The sequence below is a fragment of the Ascaphus truei genome, chromosome 21, assembly GCF_040206685.1.
Source record: "Ascaphus truei isolate aAscTru1 chromosome 21, aAscTru1.hap1, whole genome shotgun sequence".
Classification (NCBI taxonomy): Eukaryota; Metazoa; Chordata; class Amphibia; order Anura; family Ascaphidae; genus Ascaphus; species Ascaphus truei.
This window is the reverse complement of record NC_134503.1, coordinates 6065877-6090120: the sequence shown is the minus strand read 5'-3', so window position 1 is coordinate 6090120 and position 24244 is coordinate 6065877. Positions and strand designations below refer to the sequence as shown.

The 24244-nt window shown below is 50.3% G+C and overlaps 1 protein-coding gene across 1 annotated transcript in view; it reads left to right on the top strand.

Moving 5' to 3' along the window:
- Positions 1–24244, top strand: part of RAPGEF1 (Rap guanine nucleotide exchange factor 1) — a 91324-nt gene that overhangs the window by 65645 nt on the left and 1435 nt on the right. The window contains 14 exon segments of the mRNA XM_075578722.1: positions 1881–1958; positions 3824–3916; positions 8049–8137; positions 10328–10457; positions 10545–10620; positions 12100–12184; positions 12797–12889; positions 14250–14438; positions 17175–17259; positions 17618–17712; positions 17898–17976; positions 22818–22919; positions 23002–23099; positions 23256–23384. Of these exon segments, the coding sequence (XP_075434837.1) occupies positions 1881–1958; positions 3824–3916; positions 8049–8137; positions 10328–10457; positions 10545–10620; positions 12100–12184; positions 12797–12889; positions 14250–14438; positions 17175–17259; positions 17618–17712; positions 17898–17976; positions 22818–22919; positions 23002–23099; positions 23256–23384 (1421 nt within the window).

The window sequence follows — 24244 nt, the reverse complement described above, 5'->3', positions numbered from 1 at the left end:
TCTCCCACACACACTCTCTCGCTGCTGGGTGGGATGCTTGCTATAGGCACGAGGTTTTCCAGTCCTCTCTTACTCTCTCTGTCTCTCTCTCTCCCACACTCTCTATTGCTGCTGGATGGGATGCTTGCTATAGGTGCGAGGTTTTCCAGCCCTCTCCTGTTTTCTACTGACTCCACTTACAAACTCTCTTCTTTCTGGTTGAATGTTTTCCTTCCTTTGCAATGAGGAAAGTTAAACAGTGTGTGTGTGTGTGTGTGTGTGTGTGTGTGTGTGTGTGTGTGTGTGTGTGTGTGTGTGTGTGTGTGTGTGTGTGTGTGTGTGTGTGTGTGTGTGTGTGTGTGTGTGTGTGTATTCAGTGCGAGTCCCCTTTCTTCCTCCAGCGCCAACAGTGTTAAATATGGAGTGCCACTGGTTAGGCCTATAGTCCTCAAGACCTCCCCACCCCCCCCCCCCCCCCCCAACAGATCAGGTGTTTAGGATATCCCAGCTTCAGCACAGGTGGCTCAATCAGTCTCTGCTTCAGCAGAGGGGGCTCAATCAGTAGCTCAGTCTTTGACTGAGTCAGTCTTTTCAGTCAAAGACTGAGCTACTGATTGAGCCACTTTGCTGAAGCAGAGACCGATAGAGTCACCTGTGCTGACGTTGGTATATCCTAAACACCTGACCTGTTGGGGGGGTCTTGGGGAGTAGAGTAGAGGCCCCTGTGTTAGAAGGTGAGGTGGCTGTTACCTGCACCTTGTATCCCCTTTATCTCTTCACCTGATGGGTCCCGGGTTTCCATACACACAGTCTGGGGAAACGGATCCCGGACCTAGCACATTACACACAGCAGGAAACACAAACGGTGACTGTGGCTCCCCGCCTGGAGAAGAAGGTGTCACGCGTGGCTGCGGTGACAAGGCCCCGGCGATGTTTTGGTGATCTCGGTCCCTTAACCTCCTTCGTTGCCCAAGGGGCCTTCTGCACATGGCAGAACAAAATGTTTGTAGCGCCCTAGGGCGCTGAAGCAGAGACCCATCTGCTTGTAATCACACGCCTGCCCTGCAGAAAACATAAAAATAGCTGGAGGTAAAGGGTTTTAAGCATCAGCTTTCCCAGTGCAGGGGTAAGAGGAGGCTGCCGTGGTTATACATGGACTCCAGCGCAGAGAGGAACGGGGGGGGGGGGGGGGGGGACAGACCATATGGATGGTTTTTATTGCAGGGAGGGGTGTAGGAATGATTCGGGAGACTCCTCATGCTGATGCATTCCAGCATCCCCGCTGTGTGAGTGTGACGGCATAGCTGGGATTCCAGAGACAGAAGCTGGCATGCCACAATCGGGAAGGAAGGAGGGGAGAGGGAGGGATGAGTGAAGGAAACAGAGGCGGGGGGCAGGGGGGATGAGGAGTGGATGAGGCCTGTGTTAATATATTATGCCCTTCCTTGGCCCTGTGGATACTGTGCTCAGGTTATTGCTCACCCAAAGCATTTCAGGGGTGTACCAAGATGGCTGCAGTGCGTTGCAAGTTACCTCCACCCCAAGCAGCAAAGGGGTTAAGAATGTTCCAGGTGTGCTGGCTACTAAACTGCTTTTACACTAATTTGCTTTTCTTTTTACCTCCTCTTCTTGTTTCTTTCACCCCCCTCCCCCCCACACACACACACACACCTCCCCTCCCCAACCACAGTACAAATCGGTTTTCCGTTCCTATTCCCAAGACTTTGCGCCTCATGGCCAGTCTCCTGCCTCACCTTTGCTAGGCCCTGCCGTCATCTACACCACTCATTTCCCCCCTGCCCCCCCCTGACACCGCGCCCCCTGCCCCCGCCATGCCTCTCCTGCTGAGCCGGGGGGAGTACCCCACGCCGCTGCTCCTCCTCTCCTTACCATCCTCTCAGGGTACCAGCTCCTGCGGGACCCCTTCTGCCTGCCTTCCTTCCGAGCCTCCTCTCTGCGGCTCTCTACAGACGTCAGCGGTGAGAATGGGAGCGGGTCTCGGCTAGAGGGGCATTTGTGAATGGCAATCCGGCTTCGCTTCATAGCTCATTCACATCACACACCCCCCCCCCCCCCCCTTTGCTCTCCTCCAGCCTTCATTACCTCCCTGTGTTGTATTTGTAAATGTGTCTGGTGTGTGTGTGTGTGTGTGTATCTGTACTTCTTTGGTAACAAGCATGTACAGTACGGGTATACGTGAAACAACATTGGCTACAAGAAAGCCCTGTCCAAGGACCTTACCATCGCAGTCAGGAGTGGCCAACTGCAGTCCTCAAGGGCCACCAACAGGTCAGGTTTTCATGATATCCCTGCTTCAGCACAGGTGGCTCAATCAGTGGTTCAGTCGAAGACTGAGCCACCTGTGCTGAAGCTGGGACTGATTGAGCCACCTGTGCTGAAGCAGGGATATCCTGAAAACCTGACCTGTTGGTGGCCCTTGAAGACTGGAGTTGCCCCGCCCCTGGTCTAAGTGATATGGAGGGAGACAGTGGGCGTTGGTGGCTTGTAAGGCTTTGCCACAAGGGGAAGTGCATTCGGACAGTGCCCCGGAGTGTTTTATTTGAAGTGATTTGAAACGCTTCAGCATTAAAGGTGAGTGTTCCGATGTGTCTCGGCGTTGGACAGGGAAAGCCCGCGGGGCACACTGAGGCGCGAGCGAGTTCCCTGGGGGGTCCGTGTGTGCGTACTCGTAGTGCTGCGCGGTCTTGTATTAGGATTGAGTAGCCGCTGATTACCATCCCAGCGCAATGATTGCATATTGTGGGGCGCCCTGTGAGAACATCTGTGGGGTCCGTGAAGTTTTGAAGACCACCCATTACTTTTTATATATATATATATAATTTTTTCTGAGCTTCAGCTGACAATAATAATAAAATAGTTATTGTATAGCGCTTACTGTGTGCACAGTGCTGCACATAGAATTTTTACAGACACAGTCCCTGCCCCGCAGAGCTTACAATCTACGTGAGATGAAGTGACTTGCCCAAGGTCACAAGGAGCTGACACCGGACATTGAACCAGGTTCCCCTGCTTCACGCGGAGTGTCATTGTCTTTACTCGCTGAGCCGCTCCTTCTCCTCCTCCAATACCAGACAAAGATACCTCTGCCCAGGCCTCTAAAGCAGGGGTGTGCAAACTTTGTGCGCTGCGGCCCCCACCCCCCCTCCCCCCCCGCCTGCCAGTCCCTGTACTCGCGCCCCCCCCCCCCCCCTTACCTAAAATCCGACTTCACGTGACCCGCGTGGCTGGAATATCGGGGTAACACTTTTGTAAGGCACACTCCTGTTTTACTCTCCAAGCGCCTCACCAAGACATTTTATTGATGCTTTGACCCAGGGGCGGCCAACTCCCAGTCCTCAAGGGCCACCAACAGGTCCGGTTTTCGACTGAGCCACTGATTGAGGCACTTGTGCTGAAGACGGGATATCCTGAAAACCTGACCTGTTGGTGGCCCTTGAGGACTGGAGTTGGCCACCCCTGCTTTATCCTGTTTGGCTGCCAGCAAAGGGGAGATTGGTCACTCTGTGGAGTCCCTGCATATGGGTAAATGTCTCCTCCGGTGCCTCATCCCAGGAAGACTTGTAATTGTTAGCCAGTGGCTGCAGAGGCAGTGTCACCCCATCAGCTGTCTGGCTAAGATACTGTGCCTCTGCAGTCCGGTCCCATACCCTGTCACCCGCCATGCCGGCCTCAAAAGGGAGTGGCCACTTTGCTGCCAGAGGGACCCATGCTTCGGTGGCCCCTTGTGCAGCCGAGTGGTTACACAGGTTAGTGACCACCTCATGCCCAACACCAACCTCCCCCCTCCCCCTCCCCTCCTCCACCCTGTCTCTTCCCACCATAGAATGAACATGCCAACGAGGAGACGGGCGAGGGGGAGTATGTCAACCTGTATTCCTCCGGGCAAAGCGCTGGAGAACCCCCGCCCTGTGACGGTGTAAGTAGGACGCAGCTGTGGGGTGAGAGGGGCATGCTGGGGGATTGAAAGCAAACCCTGCTGGCTGCATGCTCCGCATGGCGCGACGCGACGCACGCCCCCGTCTGCCTTCTCTGCGGTGTCCGAGGCACCGCGCCGCATGTCCGTACGAAGCCCCCGGAACACGAACATCTCCGGCAGCCTCCAGTTTCCAGGAGCACAGGGCGCAAAGAAACGGTTTTTCCATGACGTCGCCCCACGTTTTATTTTCTTCCTATACAGGGGGCACTTTTATTCCATTGCTGCCAAACCTGCCAAAAAAGTGTTTAATTGACCCCAGGTTCCTTGAGCCTTTATCAAGGGGAACCGAACCGTTGGGCGGATAAGAAATGGTAACCCCCCCCCCCCCCCTCCAACAGGTCAGGTTTTCGGGATATCCCAACGTCAGCACATGTGGCTCAATCTGAGCCTCTGATTGAGCCACCTGTGCTGAAGCTGGGATATCCTAGAAACCTGACCTGCTTGGGGGGGGGGGGGGGGGCTTGAGGACTGGAGTTGAGGACCCTTGCCTGATAGGTTCTCTAACAGCAGCCCCCTCTCCAGCAGTCGGGCTTATACTAGTTATGTGTGTGCCCCAATCCCTTCCCACTGTTACAATAGCGCGTGTGTCATTGTATGAAAGGGCTGCACTTGGTGCCAGTGAGCACGATGAGGAGTGGTTACAGGAGCCGTTGGGGGTGGAGATATTGTATCCATGTTTGCGCCTGTAACTTGCGCAGTTCTCTTTGGAAGTCTAACTTACCGCGCTTCTGACATTTGACACAGATTGAACATTTTGATCCGTATTTAGGAAAAGTCGGCTCATAATGTAAAAGCCCCCCGCCCCACCCCTCCCTCCCAGCCAGTATAGTAAATAAACAAATTAAACCAATAAAGCACTTTGTTCATGCTTCATAAATTAATCTAGGTATTGAGAGCGACTTCATGCATACTGAACACTGAACATACTGAGCGACTTCATGCATACTGAACATACTGGCAAAGAAACGCACACTTTTAGGCACAGTACGTTTGATAATCGGGAGGCATGAAGCCGTTCCCAATACTTGGGATGTTCAGATGGTGTGCCCATTGAAGGGGATTGGGAACCATTGGCTCCCACATGTTTAAAAGGGTACCCACAGCCAGAAGAAGTTTCGGAGTTGCCCTACATTGTGTAGGCGCTCTGCTGCTAGAAATGCCAGCGGAGCACTACATTGCAAGCCCTGGCAGAGAGAGGGTTAAAAACGCATAAAGCAGCGGTTGCCAACTCACAGTCCTCATGGGCCACCAACAGGTCAGGTTTGCAGGATATCCCTGCTTCAGCACAGGTGGCTCAGTCTGTCCCAGCTTCAGCACAGGTGGCTCAATCAGTGGCTCAGTCTTTCGATTGAGCCACCTGTGCTGAAGCATGGATATCCTGCAAACCTGACCTCTTTGGGGGGGCTTGAGCACTGGAGTTGAGATCCCCTGCATTAGTGAGGACTTGGTGTTCTGGGGTCAGACTAGAATCTCACAATGACGGGAAGGTAGGTGGGCAGCACTGGGGGAAGCGCATGCACTGTGTCTCAATGCAGTTTGCCCCCCTTCCCAGATACCTTATGATCGAGGGGAAAATTGCATCCCCAAATGTCACATTCTTTTCTTCATTTCTGGCTAAAGAAGAAGTGAGGTCTTGCTACGTAGGATTGGAACTGTGTGCCGTGCCTAACCAGGGAAAAGCGGATGGCACGGTGGGCACAAAATACTTTTGTGACACCGAGCACCAGATGATTATTACCCATGTTGTTACTAAGTATTTGTATGTGCCGTGAGTACTATAAACATGAAAAGGGCAGAGTATATAGGAGCAGTGTGTAAAGAGGCAGATTATCCGGGCACGAGGCGGCTGTCACTTGTTGGTTGAAAGGCGTTGGAATGTGTGTGTGTGTGTGTCACAGTGATGGGCTTTGGGATGAATGTGTGTGTGGCACAGTGATGGGCTTTGGGATGTGTGTGTGTTTGTGTGTCATCGTGATAGGCTTTGGGATGAGTGTGTGTGTATGTGTGTGTGTGTGTGTCACAGTGATGGGCTTTGGGATGAATGTGTGTGTGTGTGTGTGTGTGTCACAGTGATGGGCTTTGGGATGAATGTGTGTGTGGCACAGCGAAAGGTTGAAGTTGAAGCCGCGTGTTAGCACTCCCCTCCAGCACTAAAGGAGCTCCAATGTTCCTGAGCTTGTCTGCATGCCACATACATCCTTGTACAGCTTTCCCAGGAGCCTATAGATCACAGCGAGAAGCACCTATAGACACAAAAGATTCTAGGTTAGAGCATGCATGGAAGCATGTGATGTGTCCGATTCGGCCTGCTAACCCCCAAAGCTGCACTTCCCAGTTAGGGATGTCCAACTCCGGTCCTCAAGGACCACCAACAGGTCAGGTTTTAAAGATATCCCTGCTTCAGCACAGGTGGTGATATCAGAATAATTGAGCCACCTGTGCTGAAGCAGGGACATCCCTAATACCTGGGCTGTTGGTGGCCCTTGGGTACTGGAGTTGGCTACTCCTGTGCTACATTTTGGAGTGGGGACGTCTGCTGTGTGTGTCACAGTGGGCTTTCTCTCAGGGGCATGCTCCACATAGTGATCCCACCAAACCCAATTTGCAGTGTTGGCTTTAACACGGATGTGCCCGTCGTCCTCCCCTGCATCCCTCCCATCTCTGCTCCACACGCGTGTGATTGTAACTGTGCTTGCTTCCCACTGTGTTGTGGAATTATACAGATGTTGCCTCCTTCTCACCACCTACCGTCGGTAACAGACAGGGAGAAAGCACCTCATTCCATGTGCGGCGCGGTGTGCAATTGTAACACGTGAAAACCGCACACAGAACCTACCGACAGGCTGCATTTCATCCATCATCCACTCAAGCCCCCCCCCAACAGGTCAGGTTTTGAGGATATCCCAGCTTCAGCACAGGTGGCTCAATCAGACCCACCTTTGCTGAAGCTGGGACTGATTGAGCCATCTGTGCTGAAGCTGCGATATCCTGAAAACCTGACCTGTTGGTGGGGGCTTGAGGACTGGAGTTGAGTACCCTTGCTCTAATCTGTAGTTGGTTGAATTGTTGTAATAAATCACTAACTATGTACACACTGGGTATTGATCACGCAGACTTTATTCTAAGGGGTAAGGGATGATCAGACCCTTACTGAATTTGGCAGAATGGCATCCTAACCCCTGTGGTGCTAAAGGGTTTCAAGGTTCTCTACATAGCTCTTCGCTACAAGACAGGGGAGCAGGTATGGGGGCTTGCTAGATTTCAATGCCAAATTCCTTAAGGAGAACACGGTAGCACCACCTCCTGCGACTATGTGGCTGGCCCCCTCTTTCCCTGGGGGAAGTGCAGGTACGTTACGCTCACGTACGTTACTGCGCCCTTCTCTGGCAGGGAGCCCATTCTGCTGGGCAGCCCTTCCAGCAGGAGAGACGGAGTCCCTTTCATAGAGTTCCGTGCCGAACGCTGCTCACCCCATCAACCCCATCACCTGTGTGTCAGGGAGACACTGCACTCCCCTGGAGGGTTCCCCCTGCATGCTGTCACATGGCTGTGCTGGAAGTATATTCACAGGCCCGTCGCTGTACAATAAGGGGCCATCTCCTCCCCTCACATAGTCGCGCAGTTTCAGATGCCACGTATATACAGCTAAGGATTGGTGTAAGGTGGCCGCACAGTGGTCTTGGGTTCCACGTCCACCCTCCAGTGTGGGATCTGCAAATTTGCAACACCCATTCAATTTATATCCCCTTTATTCCATCTGAAGCGCAGAGCATTAAATGCAGGAAATGCATCATTGTGGGGACCCCCTTGCTGTTCAAGGTTTGTCCAGCATATCATTTTGCTATGCACATTACTTTAGGACTGAACAGGTTCATTCTTACTATTTATACTGTGCGTTTCCAAGCTGCTTTTCACGTCTACCTCACCAAACACTGAAGTAGGTAGCATAGAGCTGCAATCCCGGCCATACATTGCTGATACCCGGGAGTGACGAACGGAATACGATACAGTAACATTGAAGAAGCACCCACCCAACGAGCCTCTGACAGACGTTGTGTGTCTCTCTCTGCAGGAATCGCCCTTAGTGGATGACGGACACCGGAGGAATTCCTTATCGGAGCCCTGCATCCCTGGGGAAGAGAGCCAAGAAGCCTCCGAGAGGTACGTGAGCGAGTCTTAGAAATGATTAAGGATGATGATGCTGTCTTGTAATGTTCTTCACCAGAGGTGGCCAACTCCAGTGCTCACGGGCCACCTGCAGGTCAGGTTTTCCCTGCTTCAGCACAGCTGGCTCAATCAGTCCCAGCTTCAGCACATGTGGCTCAGTCAGGCTTCGCTTCAGCACAGATGGCTCAATCAGTGTCTCAGTCTTCGACTGAGCCACTGATTGAGCCATCTGTGCTGAAGCAGGGATATCCTGAAAACCTGATCTGTTGATGGCCCTTGAAGACTGGAGTTGGCCACTCCTGCTCTACATATTCTGTTGTTCGAAGCACACCAATAAAAGTGCCACTGCAAAGTGGTGTTACTAGGTTACGAATGCGCAGGATCCTATAAAACACTCGGCGATTTAGACCCTGGTCTTAAACCTTTTATAAATGGAGAAGTAGGGAGCAAAATATGGACCATAAAGGAAAAAATATGCTGATAATGGTGACTGAAATCAGTGAAGAAAAAGGTGCAAGCGCCAATAATACTACCCAGATAAAGAGATATTATAATTAATACTGTCCTTATTCGAAAACGCAGCTCCCAAAACAGGACTGTCACTCAATCCCAGTCCAGATGATATAAGCAGAAAACAACAGGGGCGCAGATCTCATTCAGGACATAGAAAAGATAAACAGAAAATAGTGCAACACTGTAAAGCAAAAAGGTAGATCAGCGTAGATTGTCTTTTAATATTCAACTCTATCGTGTTCCACGTGATTCATGGGCAGCGTGGTTATATGAAGTAACCGAATCTGTACTCTTCCAGGTTGGTACTTCACACCATCATAGGTAACAACTCGGGTAACGAGAGGGAGGGAGGGAGGCAGGAGAAGGAAGGAAAATGTAGAAGGAAAAAAGCAAAAATGAGTATAATATTGCTTTTAATTAGTAAAGGCACAAAGTATTGCGCTTACACAAGTGACTTGGTATTAGGCATTCAGACCCCCCCAGGGTCACAACACAGATACGGGCAGACGTCAAACCCAATATCCGTTTCGGTCACTGCTCCACAGCCGTAAAACGGTTCCGAAGGCTGAACAATGAAGCCCACCAGCTGTATACGGACCCCCCCAAAGTCCTTGTACAGCACCAACTCCGCCCGAGTACTGGATATGAGCACCCCTGATCTACACCACTTTTTGATTAGTTACTTGTACAGCTTTGTTTCTCAACCTTTTTTGGGGGGGGGGGGGTTCGTACAAGGGAACACTATTTATATGGTTTAATTGTGATGATCATCCCATTATCAACAGCTAAATTAATTAGCGATCTGAATAAACGGGTTAGAAAGCAGAATTAAGAAACTCGTTTCCTACTAATGACATTTCCAATCCCATTCACACTTGGGGTTATCATTATGACCGTATATGTAAGTGCCGGCATTATTTTAAACGTCATTTCACATTTTTTTTTGACGAGCAATTTGTTAAAATCACATTATTTCCCACGGAGATCATTTCAGAAAGGTCAGAGGCACCCGTAGGCAGAATCCTGGTTTAGAGGCGCCAGTGTACTATACGCAGAAGATCACTTGGGTATACAGATGTGACCTGCGCTATTGGCCATTGTGTCGTCATGATAAATTGTGATATATTGACCAGATATGGTGGTGTTCCAGCACAGCCAATGACAGTCAGACCAGCGGTTCCCAATGCCACTCCTCAAAAACCCCAAACAGGTGAAGTTTTAAGGATATCCCTGCTTCAGCACAGGTGCGCTCAGTCAAAAGGACTGAGCTACTTATTGAGCCACCTGTGCTGAAGCAGGGATATCCTTAAAACCTGACCTGTTGAGGAGTTTGGAGGCCTGGAGTTTGGAGGCCTGGAGTTTGGAGGCCTGGAGTTTGGAGGCCTGGAGTTTGGAGGCCTGGAGTTTGGAGGCCTGGAGTTTGGAGGCCTGGAGTTTGGAGGCCTGGAGGCTTGGAGGCCTGGAGGCTTGGAGGCCTGGAGGCTTGGAGGCCTGGAGGCTTGGAGGCCTGGAGTTTGGAGGCCTGGAGTTTGGAGGCCTGGAGTTTGGAGGCCTGGAGCTTGGTTCAGTAGGCAAAGGTTTTCCTCGATGCTGCTACTTAATCTCTCACCTGCTAGTGGGGCCAGCAACGCAATATGAAGGGGTTAACAACTCGATTCTCTCTCCTTCCAGACCACCGAAATCTCCCGATGGCCACGATGACGAGGAAGAAGAGGAAGAGACCGCGGAAAGCGGCGAGACAGAAGAACTCTCCCTAGTGGACCACAACGAGATCATGGCCAGACTGACGCTGAAACAAAAGGTCAGTCGCCATCCCTGCAGTAGGCAGAAGAAGGCCGCCTGGGCTTTTACTAATACTCACTGGGTCTGTCTGTCCGTTCCTCTGCAGGGTGACGATGGGCCGGATGTGAGAGGGGGATCCGGGGACATATTACTGGTTCACGCGACAGAGACCGATCGGAAAGGTGAGTGGGTGACGGGGGCTTTGCTCTGGGCTGCTTTAAACCTTTGGGTGTTAGAGGGTTTAAGACGGGCAAAGATTTATTAAACATCAGTAAGCCTCGTCTAGTGAATGAACCTCAAGTTAGGAGCAGATTTACTTAATGGTGCTACGTCGGTGGTAATAGAACTAGACCCATTTAATAAGTGGCCTGCAGCTTTATAAGGCCGCACTGCTTACCGTTAGAAATAAAGCTTCTATAAGGTCCTTTCTGCTGACCCAAACTGCTCCAGTTTCTGAGATCCTCTTTGTGCAGATATCCAGTCCATGAACCCCCTTGTCATACCCTCAAAATCACAAACTACAAAATGATGATGATCTTTGCATTGTCCATAACTCGGTTGGACCAAGCTCTGGTTCCCTGCAGTCCTGTGACGATCAGCCGATAACCTGTATTGGCAAAGGGCTGACTGTCACATTGTATCTACTGAACATTGAAGGCCTCTGAGCTGCTATAGCAGGGGGTGGCCAACTCCGGTCGTCCAGGGCCACCAACAGGTCAGGTTTTCAGGATATCCCTGCTTCAGCACAAGTGGCTCAGTCTTGGACTGCACCATCTGTGCTGAAGCAGGGGTATCCTGAAAACCTGACCTGTTGGGGGCCCTTGACAACTGCAGTTGGCCACCCCTGTACTATAGGGATCCGATGGGCCATTGTTGACTGATCATGGTTGTGTGCACAAACTCCACATGTTGCTGCGCCTCTCTCCTTTCCAAACCTCCGCTCCAGCAGTGTAGGGGTGAATAGAAGGGGCTGAGGCAGGAACCTGGATCAGATTAAACTGTCGCATTCCAAGGGGCTTCCTTTGGGATGAGGAATGTCTCCGGGCCCTTCGTGTTGGAGCTTGCCGAGGCTGCATGACCTCACCGCTTCTGTCAGCTGTGGGTGGGCCCAGGACTCCATGCACCGTCCTCCCTTCCCTGGGCGCTCCACAGTTAGCAATCCTGCCCTCCTTGCATTGCTCACCTCATCCTGCACGTGCCTGCCTCCCCTATGTCATTATTTACCCCCTTTGCAGCATAAACAGGCCTTGCAATGGATACGTTGCTGGCTCCTGGCAGAGACGGTGTTAATATATCAATTGCTTTGGAAAAATATTGATCTCCTGTTTTATGGTACATGTGTTCAGGTTTACATCGGTATAAGAAGGTGCGGGTGCACCCTGGGGCAGACTGTGTACACACACACACGCATAGTGTGTGCGTGTGTCTATAAAAAATATATACATACACACATACATACAGTGTGTGCGTGTGGGTGAATATATATATATATATATATATATAACACACAGACACATATATATATGCATATATGTATATATATATATGTATGCACACACACATATATATGGGTGCGTATGTATGTGTTCATAACTCAGTGAGGTTGGATTTTCCAAGTGATGCCCTCGCCCTAATTACCTTATCATGAATCCCCTCTGCAGATCTGGTTCTGTATTGTGAAGCCTTCCTGACTACTTACCGGACCTTTATCTGCCCGGAGGAGCTGATCCAGAAGCTCCAGTACAGATATCCTTTGTGATGCATGATGTACAATAACCCCACTGCACAGGGTGTCAGCAGCTGTTCCCAGAACAGGGTCGCATACATTACCGGGCCCGCCTTTAATCCATGCTTACTGGTCATTTGCATTAGTGGCTAGAAAGGCATGCAGGGAGGGGGCTCGATCTGCTGGGTGCTCCAGGTTGCATTGCAGCAGAAGATGTTTGAAATGCAAACAGGATTCTGGGCCAGACAGGAGAAGGTGGCGCGTTCTGCAGAAAGATTTCAGAGAAGGGAGAACTGACGTCATGGTCTGCATTCCTGCGTGTCTGCTGCCCCCTGCTGTCTGTGCTGGATATCCAACAGTGGGACAGCAATCTTTAGGCCAGGGGTGGCCAACAGATCAGGTTTTCAGGATATCCCTGCTTAAGCACAGTTGGTTCTATCAAAGACTGAGCCACTGATGGAGCGTCCTGTGCTGAAGCTGGGACTGATTGAGCCACCTGTACTGAAGCAGGAATATCCTGAAAACCTGACCGGTTGGGGGCCCGTGAGGACTGGAGTTGGCCACCCTGCTTTAGGCGCTAACTACACCTAAGAAGGACCATCACGTGGCTTATTCTTTAACCCCTTGCCAACATATGAGCGGTTCTGTCACTTCCAGGACACCTTCAAGCAGCGTGTGAGCAAGAACACCTTCTTTGTGCTGGTGAGAGTGGTGGATGAGCTATGGTAAGTGGCAACCAACTTACCGCCTCCACACTGCGTAGCCACCCATCCATATCACACGCTCCCTTCCTCTCCATCACTCCTTTCCCTACCCTATGGTTAGTGGGGGTTGTTCCACCCTTCTTTCCCATCCCTTCCCTGACTCTTCCACCATTGGCCAGCAACGCGTTTAAAGCTGATGTCGCATGGGGAAACCGTTCCTGTGTGATGATGGAAGGAAAGGGGCTTTTTGGGGGGTTTTTTAACCAGGAAAAATACATTTAGACATGTGTACAAGGCAGAGAGGAATAAACCCTGGCCCCAAGCACAGTTTAGCTAGTGTGTCTTTAAAGCAGGAGTCCAAGCTGCTGTTTTTTTCCCCCCTTTAATATGTGCATCAATACAATCCACACACAGAGTAATTAGCTAAGTTGCCAATTAATCAGTTCTCCTGTGATCGATCGACGAAGATTCGGCTCGGGGGTTCACTAAATGTCTGTCCATGCAGCAGAAGAGGACGAAAGATGCAAAGTTCTGTGGGGAAGATCATGTGACCAGGCAGTCACTAGATACAATTGGTGCACTGATAGAGAGAGGGCAGGGCTCAAAAAAGGGTGTGCCAGAGCCTGTCTCGGAAGAGAAAGGGGATGTGACTTTGTAAATAGTTGCTATAGAAACAAAAAATGCTTGTTACATTATAATACATTAAAAATATTATTCAGAGTTGTTTTTAAAAAAAATGCTACAAGTATTTTCCCATAGTACAGAACTGATTTATTGAAACACACACAGGATATTGCTTGGTCTGCAGCTTTGTCTTCCATGCTATTAAAGCTGCAGTTCAGTCTTTTTTTTCTTTTCTTTTTTTAATTTATTTTTTTACGTCAATACTTTCATGTGGGCAATCTCTAATTACCTAAAGAACTGTATAGCTGCCGGTCAATTCGTTCTCCATGTATTGATCGGCGAAATTTGGTGACATAATTAGAGCTGGCATATGTTTTTCCTCTGCTTCTGTCACTCAGTGGAAGCTCATGAATATTCATGAGCACTCCTGCACTGACATGTGCTAGAGGGAGGGCAGTGCTGACAAAGGGGTGTGCCAGGGCTTGTGACAGGACATGAAGGGGCAGTGCCTTAGCAAATGGCTGTTAAAATAGAATACAAGAAAATTCGTCTTTCAAAGTTGTTTTTTAAAACAGAAAATGCTAAAAGTATTTTTTCTTACTACAGAACTGATTTATTAAAAAAAACACACATGCAGGATATTGACTGAACTGCAGCTTTAAAAGCACAGGCTGGTTGGAGGCATTTAAGATATCTGCATTAACCCTGTATACCCTGTCCGCTTATTCCTCGTGCCGTCCCCCCCTCCTGCCCCCAGCTTGGTGGAGCTGACAGACGAGATCCTGAAGCTGCTGATGGAGCTAGTTTTCCGCCTGGTGTGTAAAGGGGAACTCAGCCTCGCCCGCGTCCTGCGCAAAAACATCTTGGACAAGGTTGAAAACAAGCGGATGCTGAGCCACGCCAACTCTGCCCTGCGACCACTCGCTGCCAGGGGGGTAGCAGCAAGGTACAGAGCTCTGCCAGAACCCAATTACATCCGACTACCCTCCCCCCCCCCCGTGTAATGAAAAGACCGTGCCCAATGTTATTCCTGCGCACTATGGCTTTTCTCTTACAAACTCCTGGGGATCGCGTGTTGTTGTTTCCCCGCTCTACTTTCCTTTTTAAAGTAAAGGTTTATTTAAAAGAAATGATGTGGGCATATATCATACAAATCCTGGCTAACAAGTTCCCGGGAGCTTTGCCGCCGGGGGGAGCAGGTTCTGGAGTTCTGGCAATCAGGCCTAGTGCCACCAGGTTTTATTTGTTTGAAACTCTCTTTTTATTAAAGCGTTTCATATAAGGGGTGAAAAAAAGGGGGGAGAGGATTAACATCCAAAATATCACGACATTTTACATCATTTATACACTTGTTTCTCAAGAGTTATATAGACAATATACAACATCATATAGATATTATATATCAGTAACACTATTTGGGCCATATATAAATTTGCCTCCTTCAGCTCTCCAACACTCTGGCATCCTTTATTATTTGTCCGACCTACGGTTGCGTGCTTGCTAATGGTTGCTTATGCGCCTCCCATAGAGATGCGCAGGAGACCGCCGAGCCTTCGTTGGTATTAAAATAGGTCTCTAGTTATTATTATTTTTTTTTTTTACATTTTCAACTCAACTTCTGGATATTTCAAAAGGGCGTTATTAAGCCTCATTGGCCATTTCTCAGGGATCTTGAGCGTCTGTGAGACCGGGGCGTGATCTGACCATGTGGTAGGCCCTATCTACGTTTGGGAGAGCCCATGAAGAATATCTTGTGAAACCAAAATGTGATCTATCCTGGAATACGAGCTGTGGGGCAGCGAGAAGAATGAGTAATTCCTTTGGCCTTGATCTGTGGGGCGCCGTGCATCAATCGGAGAATATTCTTTCATTCCCAGTCGGAATTCTTTTGCATTTTTTAAATGTTGAGTGGGAGTGATTCCCCTGGGCTGATTCTATCCAGTTCTGGGATCTGGACCATGTTTAAAGTCTCCCGCAACGATTAGGGGACTCAGAGGGGTTCACTCAATCAGACTCGGTGTCTTCACGAATTCTGCTTGATTCTCGTTTGGGGCATAAATATTAATCATGGTGACGGTAACACCTGAGAGCGGCCTTGTAATATTATATATCTCCGTTCTGTGTGTCTATCAATCTTCTGGGTCTGGAAAGGAATATCTTTTTTGATCAGGATGGCTACCCCCCCACCCTTTTTTTTTTTTTTTTAAACGGGAGTAGAATGCTATGGGATATGTTTTTTTTAAACGTGTTTAGGAGCTCCAGGGAGTCAAAATGAGTCTCCTGTATAAAACAGGATGTCACCCTGTAGCCTCTTAAACTCTGTCAGGGCATTCTACGCTTGAAATTTGAGTTCAAGCCCTTACATTTAAAGTCATTAATTTTATTGGGGGGAAGGGCTAGACGTTGTTTGCAATAGTTCTTCATTCATCTTTATTCTAAGTTGCATTCAGATAGGTGTGATTGAGTCTTGGCACCTGGGGGGGGAGAAAAAACTAAATAAGGTGAACAAACCGTTCACACAGTATTGAGCAGAAATCAGGGAGTCTGCTTAGTAACCCTTAGCCAGCCTTGTTCCTGGCTAGCGTAGCAGACATACCGGCCTTGGCGGGGGGCGGAGGAGGGGGTGCTGAGAGCAGACAGAATCCCTGTCCATTGCAAGCCCACTCTTGCCTTTACTTAATATACTCCTATTTTAACTTAACTTATTCTTTCTCTGAGAATAAGTTATCGCAAACCAAACGATGTTAAACCCGACCATTGCAACAATGGTGTAAAACATTCATAATACATTTAAACATATTTTCAGTTAACCGTTACCTAATAAATCCCTCCTTGGGACCTAAGCCCCGGACAGGTGCTGTAGGATCACGCACACCTTGGCAGTACCTTTTTTGTATCGCCCACGCGGATGGAGCAGTTGATTTGTCTAGAGCAGGGTTGGGCAACTCCCAGTCCTCAAAGGCCACAACCAGGTCAGGTTTTCAGGATATCCCTGCTTCAGCACAGGTGGCTCAGTCAGTAGGTCAATCGAAGATTGATGGATAACCTCACCCGGTGGTGGCCCCTGAGGACAGGGAGTTGCCCGCCCTGAGATGGATGGCCGGGGTACGTAACAAGCGGTAGGAGCAATGGAAGAGTTGGGGACATAGGAGAGAGGGGCACTAGGCGGGTGTTTAATGTGACCATATTATAATTCGCAAAGCTGAAGATGGGGGGTTACCACGTTACTTTTTCAGCCACTCTCGTCGGGCACCCGGATCTCGGATTGTAAGCTCTTCGGGGCAGGGACTCCTTTTCCTAAATGTTGTTTTTATGTCTCAAGCGCTTATTCCCATGATGTGTTCTATTATTATGCCACGTGTGTTACCGCTGTGACGCGCGGTGCACACGGATGCTATTGTATGTCTTTATTTGTATAGCGCCATTAGTGTACATAGCGCTTCACAGCAGTAATACACGTGGTAATCATATAGATAACAAATAATATAAATAACAGGTCATGGGAATAAGCGCTTCAGACATAAACGTAACATTTAGGAAGAGGAGTCCCTGCTCCGAGGAGCTTACAATCTAATTGTGCTATATAAATGAAGACATGCATGGTATTACGTGGCAGTAACTCCACTCCTGCCCCTGCAGCAGAACTCGGCACAAAGTAAGCGCGGCCTCTTGTGTGTTGCAGGCCAGGCACTCTCCATGACTTCCACAGCCACGAGGTTGCAGAGCAGCTGACACTGCTGGATGCAGAACTCTTCTACAAGATAGAGGTAACCGATATGGGGAGGGGTAGTACGGAAGGAGAGGGGTAAATGAGGGGACTACAGTGCCATAGCCTAGGGGTGGGCAACTAGAGTCCTCAAGGTCCACCAACAGGTCATGTTTTCTGTATACTTGCTTTAGCACAGGTGGCTCATTCCGTCCCTGCTTCAGCACAGGTGGTTCAGTCTGAGCCACCGATTGAGCCACCTGTGCTGAAGCAGGGATATCCTGCAAACCTGATCTGTGGGTGGCCCTTGAGGGCTGGAGTTGCGCCCCTCCCGCCTTAGCCCCCTTTGTAGTCCTGGTGTTGCTGACCTCTCTGGCATCACAGGGTTAAAAATCCACACCACCTTGTCCCCTTCTTAGATCCCGGAGGTTCTGCTGTGGGCAAAAGAGCAAAACGAGGAGAAGAGCCCAAATCTGACTCAGTTCACAGAGCACTTTAACAACATGTCGTACTGGTAAGAGCGCGTGCAGAAGGGGGGTCCGCGCTGTAATGGAGGGAGGGGGCTTCACACTTACCTGTATCCTGCGGTGCCGGAAGAGCATTGTAAATCAATACAATGCAGCCCCCGCTGCCCAGCGCAGGGGAGAACTATTGCCGCGCCTTCCTAAAAACAAACAACTGGTGTCTCGTCCCACACAGGGTCCGATCAATCATTATGCTGCAGGAGAAAGCACAGGACCGCGAGCGATTGCTGCTGAAATTTATCAAGATTATGAAGGTACGGGGTGGTTTGTGCCTGTATGTGCTATAAAGTGCTGTGCGTGTGTGCCTGTATGTGCTATAAAGTGCTGTGCGTGTGTGCCTGTATGTGCTATAAAGTGCTGTGCATGTGTGCCTGAATGTGCTATAAAGTGCTGTGCGTGTGTGCCTGTATGTGCTATAAAGTGCTGTGCGTGTGTGCTATAAAGTGCTGTGCGTGTGTGCCTGTATGTGCTATAAAGTGCTGTGCGTGTGTGCTATAAAGTGCTGTGCGTGTGTGTCTGTATGTGCTATAAAGTGCTGTGCGTGTGTGCCTGTATGTGCTGTGCGTGTGTGTCTGTATGTGCTATAAAGTGCTGTGCGTGTGTGCCTGTGTGTGCTATAAAGTGCTGTGCGTGTGTGTCTGTATGTGCTATAAAGTGCTGTGCGTGTGTGCCTGTATGTGCTATAAAGTGCTGTGCGTGTGTGCCTGTATGTGCTATAAAGTGCTGTGCGTGTGTGCCTGTGTGTGCTATAAAGTGCTGTGCGTGTGTGCCTGTGTGTGCTATAAAGTGCTGTGCGTGTATGCTATAAAGTGCTGTGCGTGTGCCTGTGTGTGCTATAAAGTGCTGTGCGTGTGTGCCTGTGTGTGCTATAAAGTGCTGTGCGTGTGTGCCTGTATGTGCTATAAAGTGCTGTGCGTGTATGCCTGTGTCTGCTATAAAGTGCTGTGCGTGTGTGCCTGTATGTACTATAAAGTGCTGTGCGTCGGTGCCTGTGTGTGCTATAAAGTGCTGTGCGTCGGTGCCTGTGTGTGCTATAAAGTGCTGTGCGTGTGCCTGTATGTGCTGTGCGTGTGTGCCTGTATGTGCTGTGCATGTGTGCCTGTATGTGCTGTGCGTGTGTGCCTGTGTGTGCTATAAGGTGCTGTGCGTTTCTCCCTGAATGTGCTAATACAATGTTTTCTCATCATGTTCACAAGTGGGAGCAGTAACTCGCATGCACTGATCACTGGGGGGGTTTTAGGACAGGACAGCCCTCACAGCTCAGAACTGCGTGTGTCCCCTCACAGCTAAGAACTGCGTGTATCCCCTCGCAGCTCAGAACTGCGTGTATCCCCTCACAGCTCAGAACTGCGTGTATCCCCTCACAGCTAAGAACTGCGTGTATCCCCTCACAGCTCAGAACTGCGTGTATCCCCTCACAGCTAAGAACTGCGTGTATCCCCTCACAGCTCAGAACTGCGTGTATCCCCTCACAGCTAAGAACTGCGTGTGTCCCCTCACAGCTAAGAACTGCGTGTATCCCCTCACAGCTAAGAACTGCGTGTATCCCCTCACAGCTAAGAACTGCGTGTATCCCCTCACAGCTCAGAACTGCGTGTATCCCCTCACAGCTCAGAACTGCGTGTATCCCCTCGCAGCTCAGAACTGCGTGTATCCCCTCACAGCTCAGAACTGCGTGTATCCCCTCACAGCTAAGAACTGCGTGTATCCCCTCACAGCTCAGAACTGCGTGTATCCCCTCACAGCTAAGAACTGCGTGTATCCCCTCACAGCTCAGAACTGCGTGTATCCCCTCACAGCTAAGAACTGCGTGTGTCCCCTCACAGCTAAGAACTGCGTGTATCCCCTCACAGCTAAGAACTGCGTGTATCCCCTCACAGCTAAGAACTGCGTGTATCCCCTCACAGCTCAGAACTGCGTGTATCCCCTCACAGCTAAGAACTGCGTGTATCCCCTCACAGCTCAGAACTGCGTGTATCCCCTCACAGCTAAGAACTGCGTGTGTCCCCTCACCGCTCAGAACTGCGTGTATCCCCTCACAGCTCAGAACTGCGTGTATCCCCTCACAGCTAAGAACTGCGTGTGTCCCCTCACAGCTCAGAACTGCGTGTATCCCCTCACAGCTCAGAACTGTGTGTATCCCCTCACAGCTCAGAACTGCGTGTATCCCCTCACAGCTAAGCACTGCGTGTGTCCCCTCACAGCTAAGCACTGCGTGTGTCCCCTCACAGCTAAGAACTGCGTGTGTCCCCTCACAGCTAAGAACTGCGTGTGTCCCCTCACAGCTAAGAACTGCGTGTGTCCCCTCACAGCTAAGAACTGCGTGTGTCCCCTCACAGCTAAGAACTGCGTGTATCCGCTCACAGCTAAGAACTGCGTGTATCCGCTCACAGCTAAGAACTGCGTGTATCCCCTCACAGCTAAGCACTGCGTGTGTCCCCTCACAGCTCAGAACTGCGTGTATCCCCTCACAGCTAAGCACTGCGTGTGTCCCCTCACAGCTCAGAACTGCGTGTATCCCCTCACAGCTAAGAACTGCGTGTATCCCCTCACAGCTAAGCACTGCGTGTGTTCCCTCACAGCTCAGAACTGCGTGTATCCCCTCACAGCTAAGAACTGCGTGTGTCCCCTCACAGCTCAGAACTGCGTGTGTCCCCTCACAGCTAAGAACTGCGTGTATCCCCTCACAGCTAAGAACTGCGTGTGTCCCCTCACAGCTAAGAACTGCGTGTGTCCCCTCACAGCTCAGAACTGCGTGTATCCCCTCACAGCTAAGAACTGCGTGTATCCCCTCACAGCTAAGAACTGCGTGTGTCCCCTCACAGCTAAGAACTGCGTGTGTCCCCTCACAGCTCAGAACTGCGTGTGTCCCCTCACAGCTAAGAACTGCGTGTATCCCCTCACAGCTAAGAACTGCGTGTATCCCCTCACAGCTAAGAACTGCGTGTGTCCCCTCACAGCTCAGAACTGCGTGTATCCCCTGACAGCTAAGAACTGCGTGTGTCCCCTCACAGCTAAGGACTGCGTGTATCCCCTCACAGCTAAGAACTGCGTGTGTCCCCTCACAGCTCAGAACTGCTTGTATCCCCTCACAGCTAAGAACTGCGTGTGTCCCCTCACAGCTAAGCACTGCGTGTATCCCCTCACAGCTAAGAACTGCGTGTGTCCCCTCACAGCTAAGGACTGCATGTATCCCCTCACAGCTCAGAACTGCGTGTATCCCCTCACAGCTAAGCACTGCGTGTATCCCCTCACAGCTCAGAACTGCGTGTGTCCCCTCACAGCTAAGAACTGCGTGTGTCCCCTCACAGCTCAGAACTGCGTGTATCCCCTCACAGCTAAGAACTGCGTGTGTCCCCTCACAGCTAAGGACTGCGTGTATCCCCTCACAGCTAAGAACTGCGTGTGTCCCCTCACAGCTCAGAACTGCGTGTATCCCCTCACAGCTAAGAACTGCGTGTGTCCCCTCACAGCTAAGCACTGCGTGTATCCCCTCACAGCTAAGAACTGCGTGTGTCCCCTCACAGCTAAGCACTGCGTGTATCCCCTCACAGCTAAGAACTGCGTTTATCCCCTCACAGCTCAGAACTGCGTGTATCCCCTCAGCTCAGAACTGCGTGTATCCCCTCACAGCTCAGAACTGCGTGTGTCCCCTCACAGCTAAGAACTGTGTGTGTCCCCTCACAGCTCAGAACTGCGTGTGTCCCCTCACAGCTAAGAACTGCGTGTATCCCATCACAGCTAAGAACTGCGTGTATCCCATCACAGCTAAAAACTGCGTGTATCCACTCACAGCTAAGCACTGCGTGTATCCCCTCACAGCTAAGAACTGCGTGTGTCCCCTCACAGCTAAGAACTGCGTGTATCCCCTCACAGCTAAGAACTGCGTGTATCCCCTCACAGCTCAGAACTGCGTGTATCCCCTCACAGCTCAGAACTGCGTGTGTCCCCTCACAGCTAAGAACTGCGTGTATCCCCTCACAGCTCAGAACTGCGTGTATCCCCTCACAGCTCAGAACTGCGTGTATCCCATCACAGCTAAGAACTGCGTGTATCCCCTCACAGCTCAGAACTGCGTGTATCCCCTCACAGCTCAGAACTGCGTGTGTCCCCTCACAGCTAAGAACTGCGTGTGTCCCCTCACAGCTAAGAACTGCGTGTGTCCCCTCACAGCTCAGAACTGCGTGTGTCCCCTCACAGCTAAGAACTGCGTGTGTCCCCTCACAGCTAAGCACTGCGTGTGTCCCCTCACAGCTAAGAACTGTGTGTATCCCCTCACAGCTAAGCACTGCGTGTATCCCCTCACAGCTAAGAACTGCGTGTGTCCCCTCACAGCTCAGAACTGCGTGTATCCCCTCACAGCTAAGAACTGCGTGTATCCCCTCACAGCTCAGAACTGCGTGTGTCCCCTCACAGCTCAGAACTGCGTGTGTCCCCTCACAGCTAAGAACTGCGTGTGTCCCCTCACAGCTAAGCACTGCGTGTATCCCCTCACAGCTAAGAACTGCGTGTGTCCCCTCACAGCTCAGAACTGCGTGTATCCCCTCACAGCTAAGAACTGCGTGTATCCCCTCACAGCTAAGAACTGCGTTTATCCCCTCACAGCTCAGAACTGCGTGTATCCCCTCACAGCTCAGAACTGCGTGTATCCCCTCACAGCTAAGAACTGCGTGTGTCCCCTCACAGCCCCTCCAGGACCGCTCATTTCAGCGCTCCGAGGTTTTGTTTCCCAGGAGATGAAGCAGTGGTGAAGTTTATCCCCTCAAATAAAACCGTGAATTATTTGCTCCTAGAGATAGAAAGCGGTGTGTTAAATAAACTGTGACATTTGTATAACTTTCTGAATTCTCTGTCAGATACAATGATTAGAACAACCAATGAAAAACATAACAGTGGCTAATCTATTCAATCAGAAATTCAGAGCGTGCTCTGATATTCGTGCACGTGGGACGTGAATGTGCTCACAAGTGACATTTGCTGGTAATCGTGCATGGTGATACTTACTCCGTAGATTCCTGTGCAGGTAGTGGGACGGAGCAGAGACTGCGATGAGAGGGATTCTCAGCCCTCTCTTTTTCTCTCTCCCTCTCTGCAGCACCTAAGGAAGCTGAACAATTTCAACTCGTACCTTGCCATCCTGTCTGCGCTGGACTCTGCTCCCATCCGCAGGCTGGAGTGGCAGAAGCAGACCTCAGAGGTGAGCGTGGGAGAGCGCGGTTAAAGCTCAGCCTCTCTCCTTGGGAGTAAGTGATGCGAGCGTTTGTCTTTGTGTTCCCCAGGGCCTGGCTGAGTACTGCACTCTGATTGACAGCTCGTCGTCTTTCCGGGCGTACCGGGCAGCGCTGGGAGAAGTGGAGCCTCCCTGTATACCTTACTTGTAAGTGTGTCTGTACCTATGGCTCTGCGCTGGTGCTAGCCTTTTATCTGTGCTTCCCTGCTCACACCGTCGTACTGTATGGTCTCTGCCAGTGATGCATCCATAAGAGAGCTGTGTCTTCATACTGTTTGGGTGTTCTCCTTTCCTCCCTCGCAGGGGCCTGATCCTGCAGGACCTCACCTTTGTGCACCTGGGGAACCCCGATCACATTGATGGCAAAGTGAACTTCTCCAAACGCTGGCAGCAGTTTAACATCCTGGACAGCATGAGACGCTTCCAACAGGCGTAAGTGTCTCTCTCAGGGGACCTCCCCCCTCCCCTATATCTCAACACCTCGAGGCCCCTCTCCTTACGTTCTCAGGAACCAGCACTTTGCCTTTTCACTGTAACATATGCTGTACAAGTCCAAATAGATCATAGATTTATGCCTAACATCGAACAATTACTATACTGTACAGCAGGGGTGCTCAGCTCCTGTCCTCAAGCCCCCCCCATAAATTAGTTTTTAAGGATATCCCAGCTTCAGCACAAGTGGCGCAATCAGTGGCTCAGTCGGTGACTGAGCCACTGATTGAGTCACCTGTGCTGCAGCAGCAACTGATTGAGCCTCCTGTGCTGAAGCTGGTATATCCTTAAAAATTTACCTGTTGGGGAGGGGGAGAGGGGTGGGGGTACTGGCGTTGAGCACCCCTGCTGTACATAATGAGTTAATGATGAATAGGAGCACTTTGATACAGCCATGGGTGCTCAGTCTTCCAAAACTTGTGTGGACCATGGTAGATACAAAAAATAGATTGAGACTTCACTGTATTTATGCAAAATAGTGTGAAAGTTTAATGAAGGATCAACGTTTCGTTCCTTCTCTGGACCTTTATCAAGATGTCTTGATAGAAGTCCAGTGCCGTACCAAGCTATCTACCATTCTGACGAGTCAACAGAGGGTAAAAATGCCGCCCCAACGCCAGCGTTTGTGGCCGGGGCTGATTTCCAAAGAAAGTCTTAAGAAGTTCAGTGGTGGACATGTTTAAAAGGTCTCCGGTTTAATGTTACGTTACATGAATCGTTTCACAAAATGAGAACTGACACAATAAGGTATCTGGTGCAAATGTACCTAGAGGTATCTAATGTATACGAGACGTTTGTTC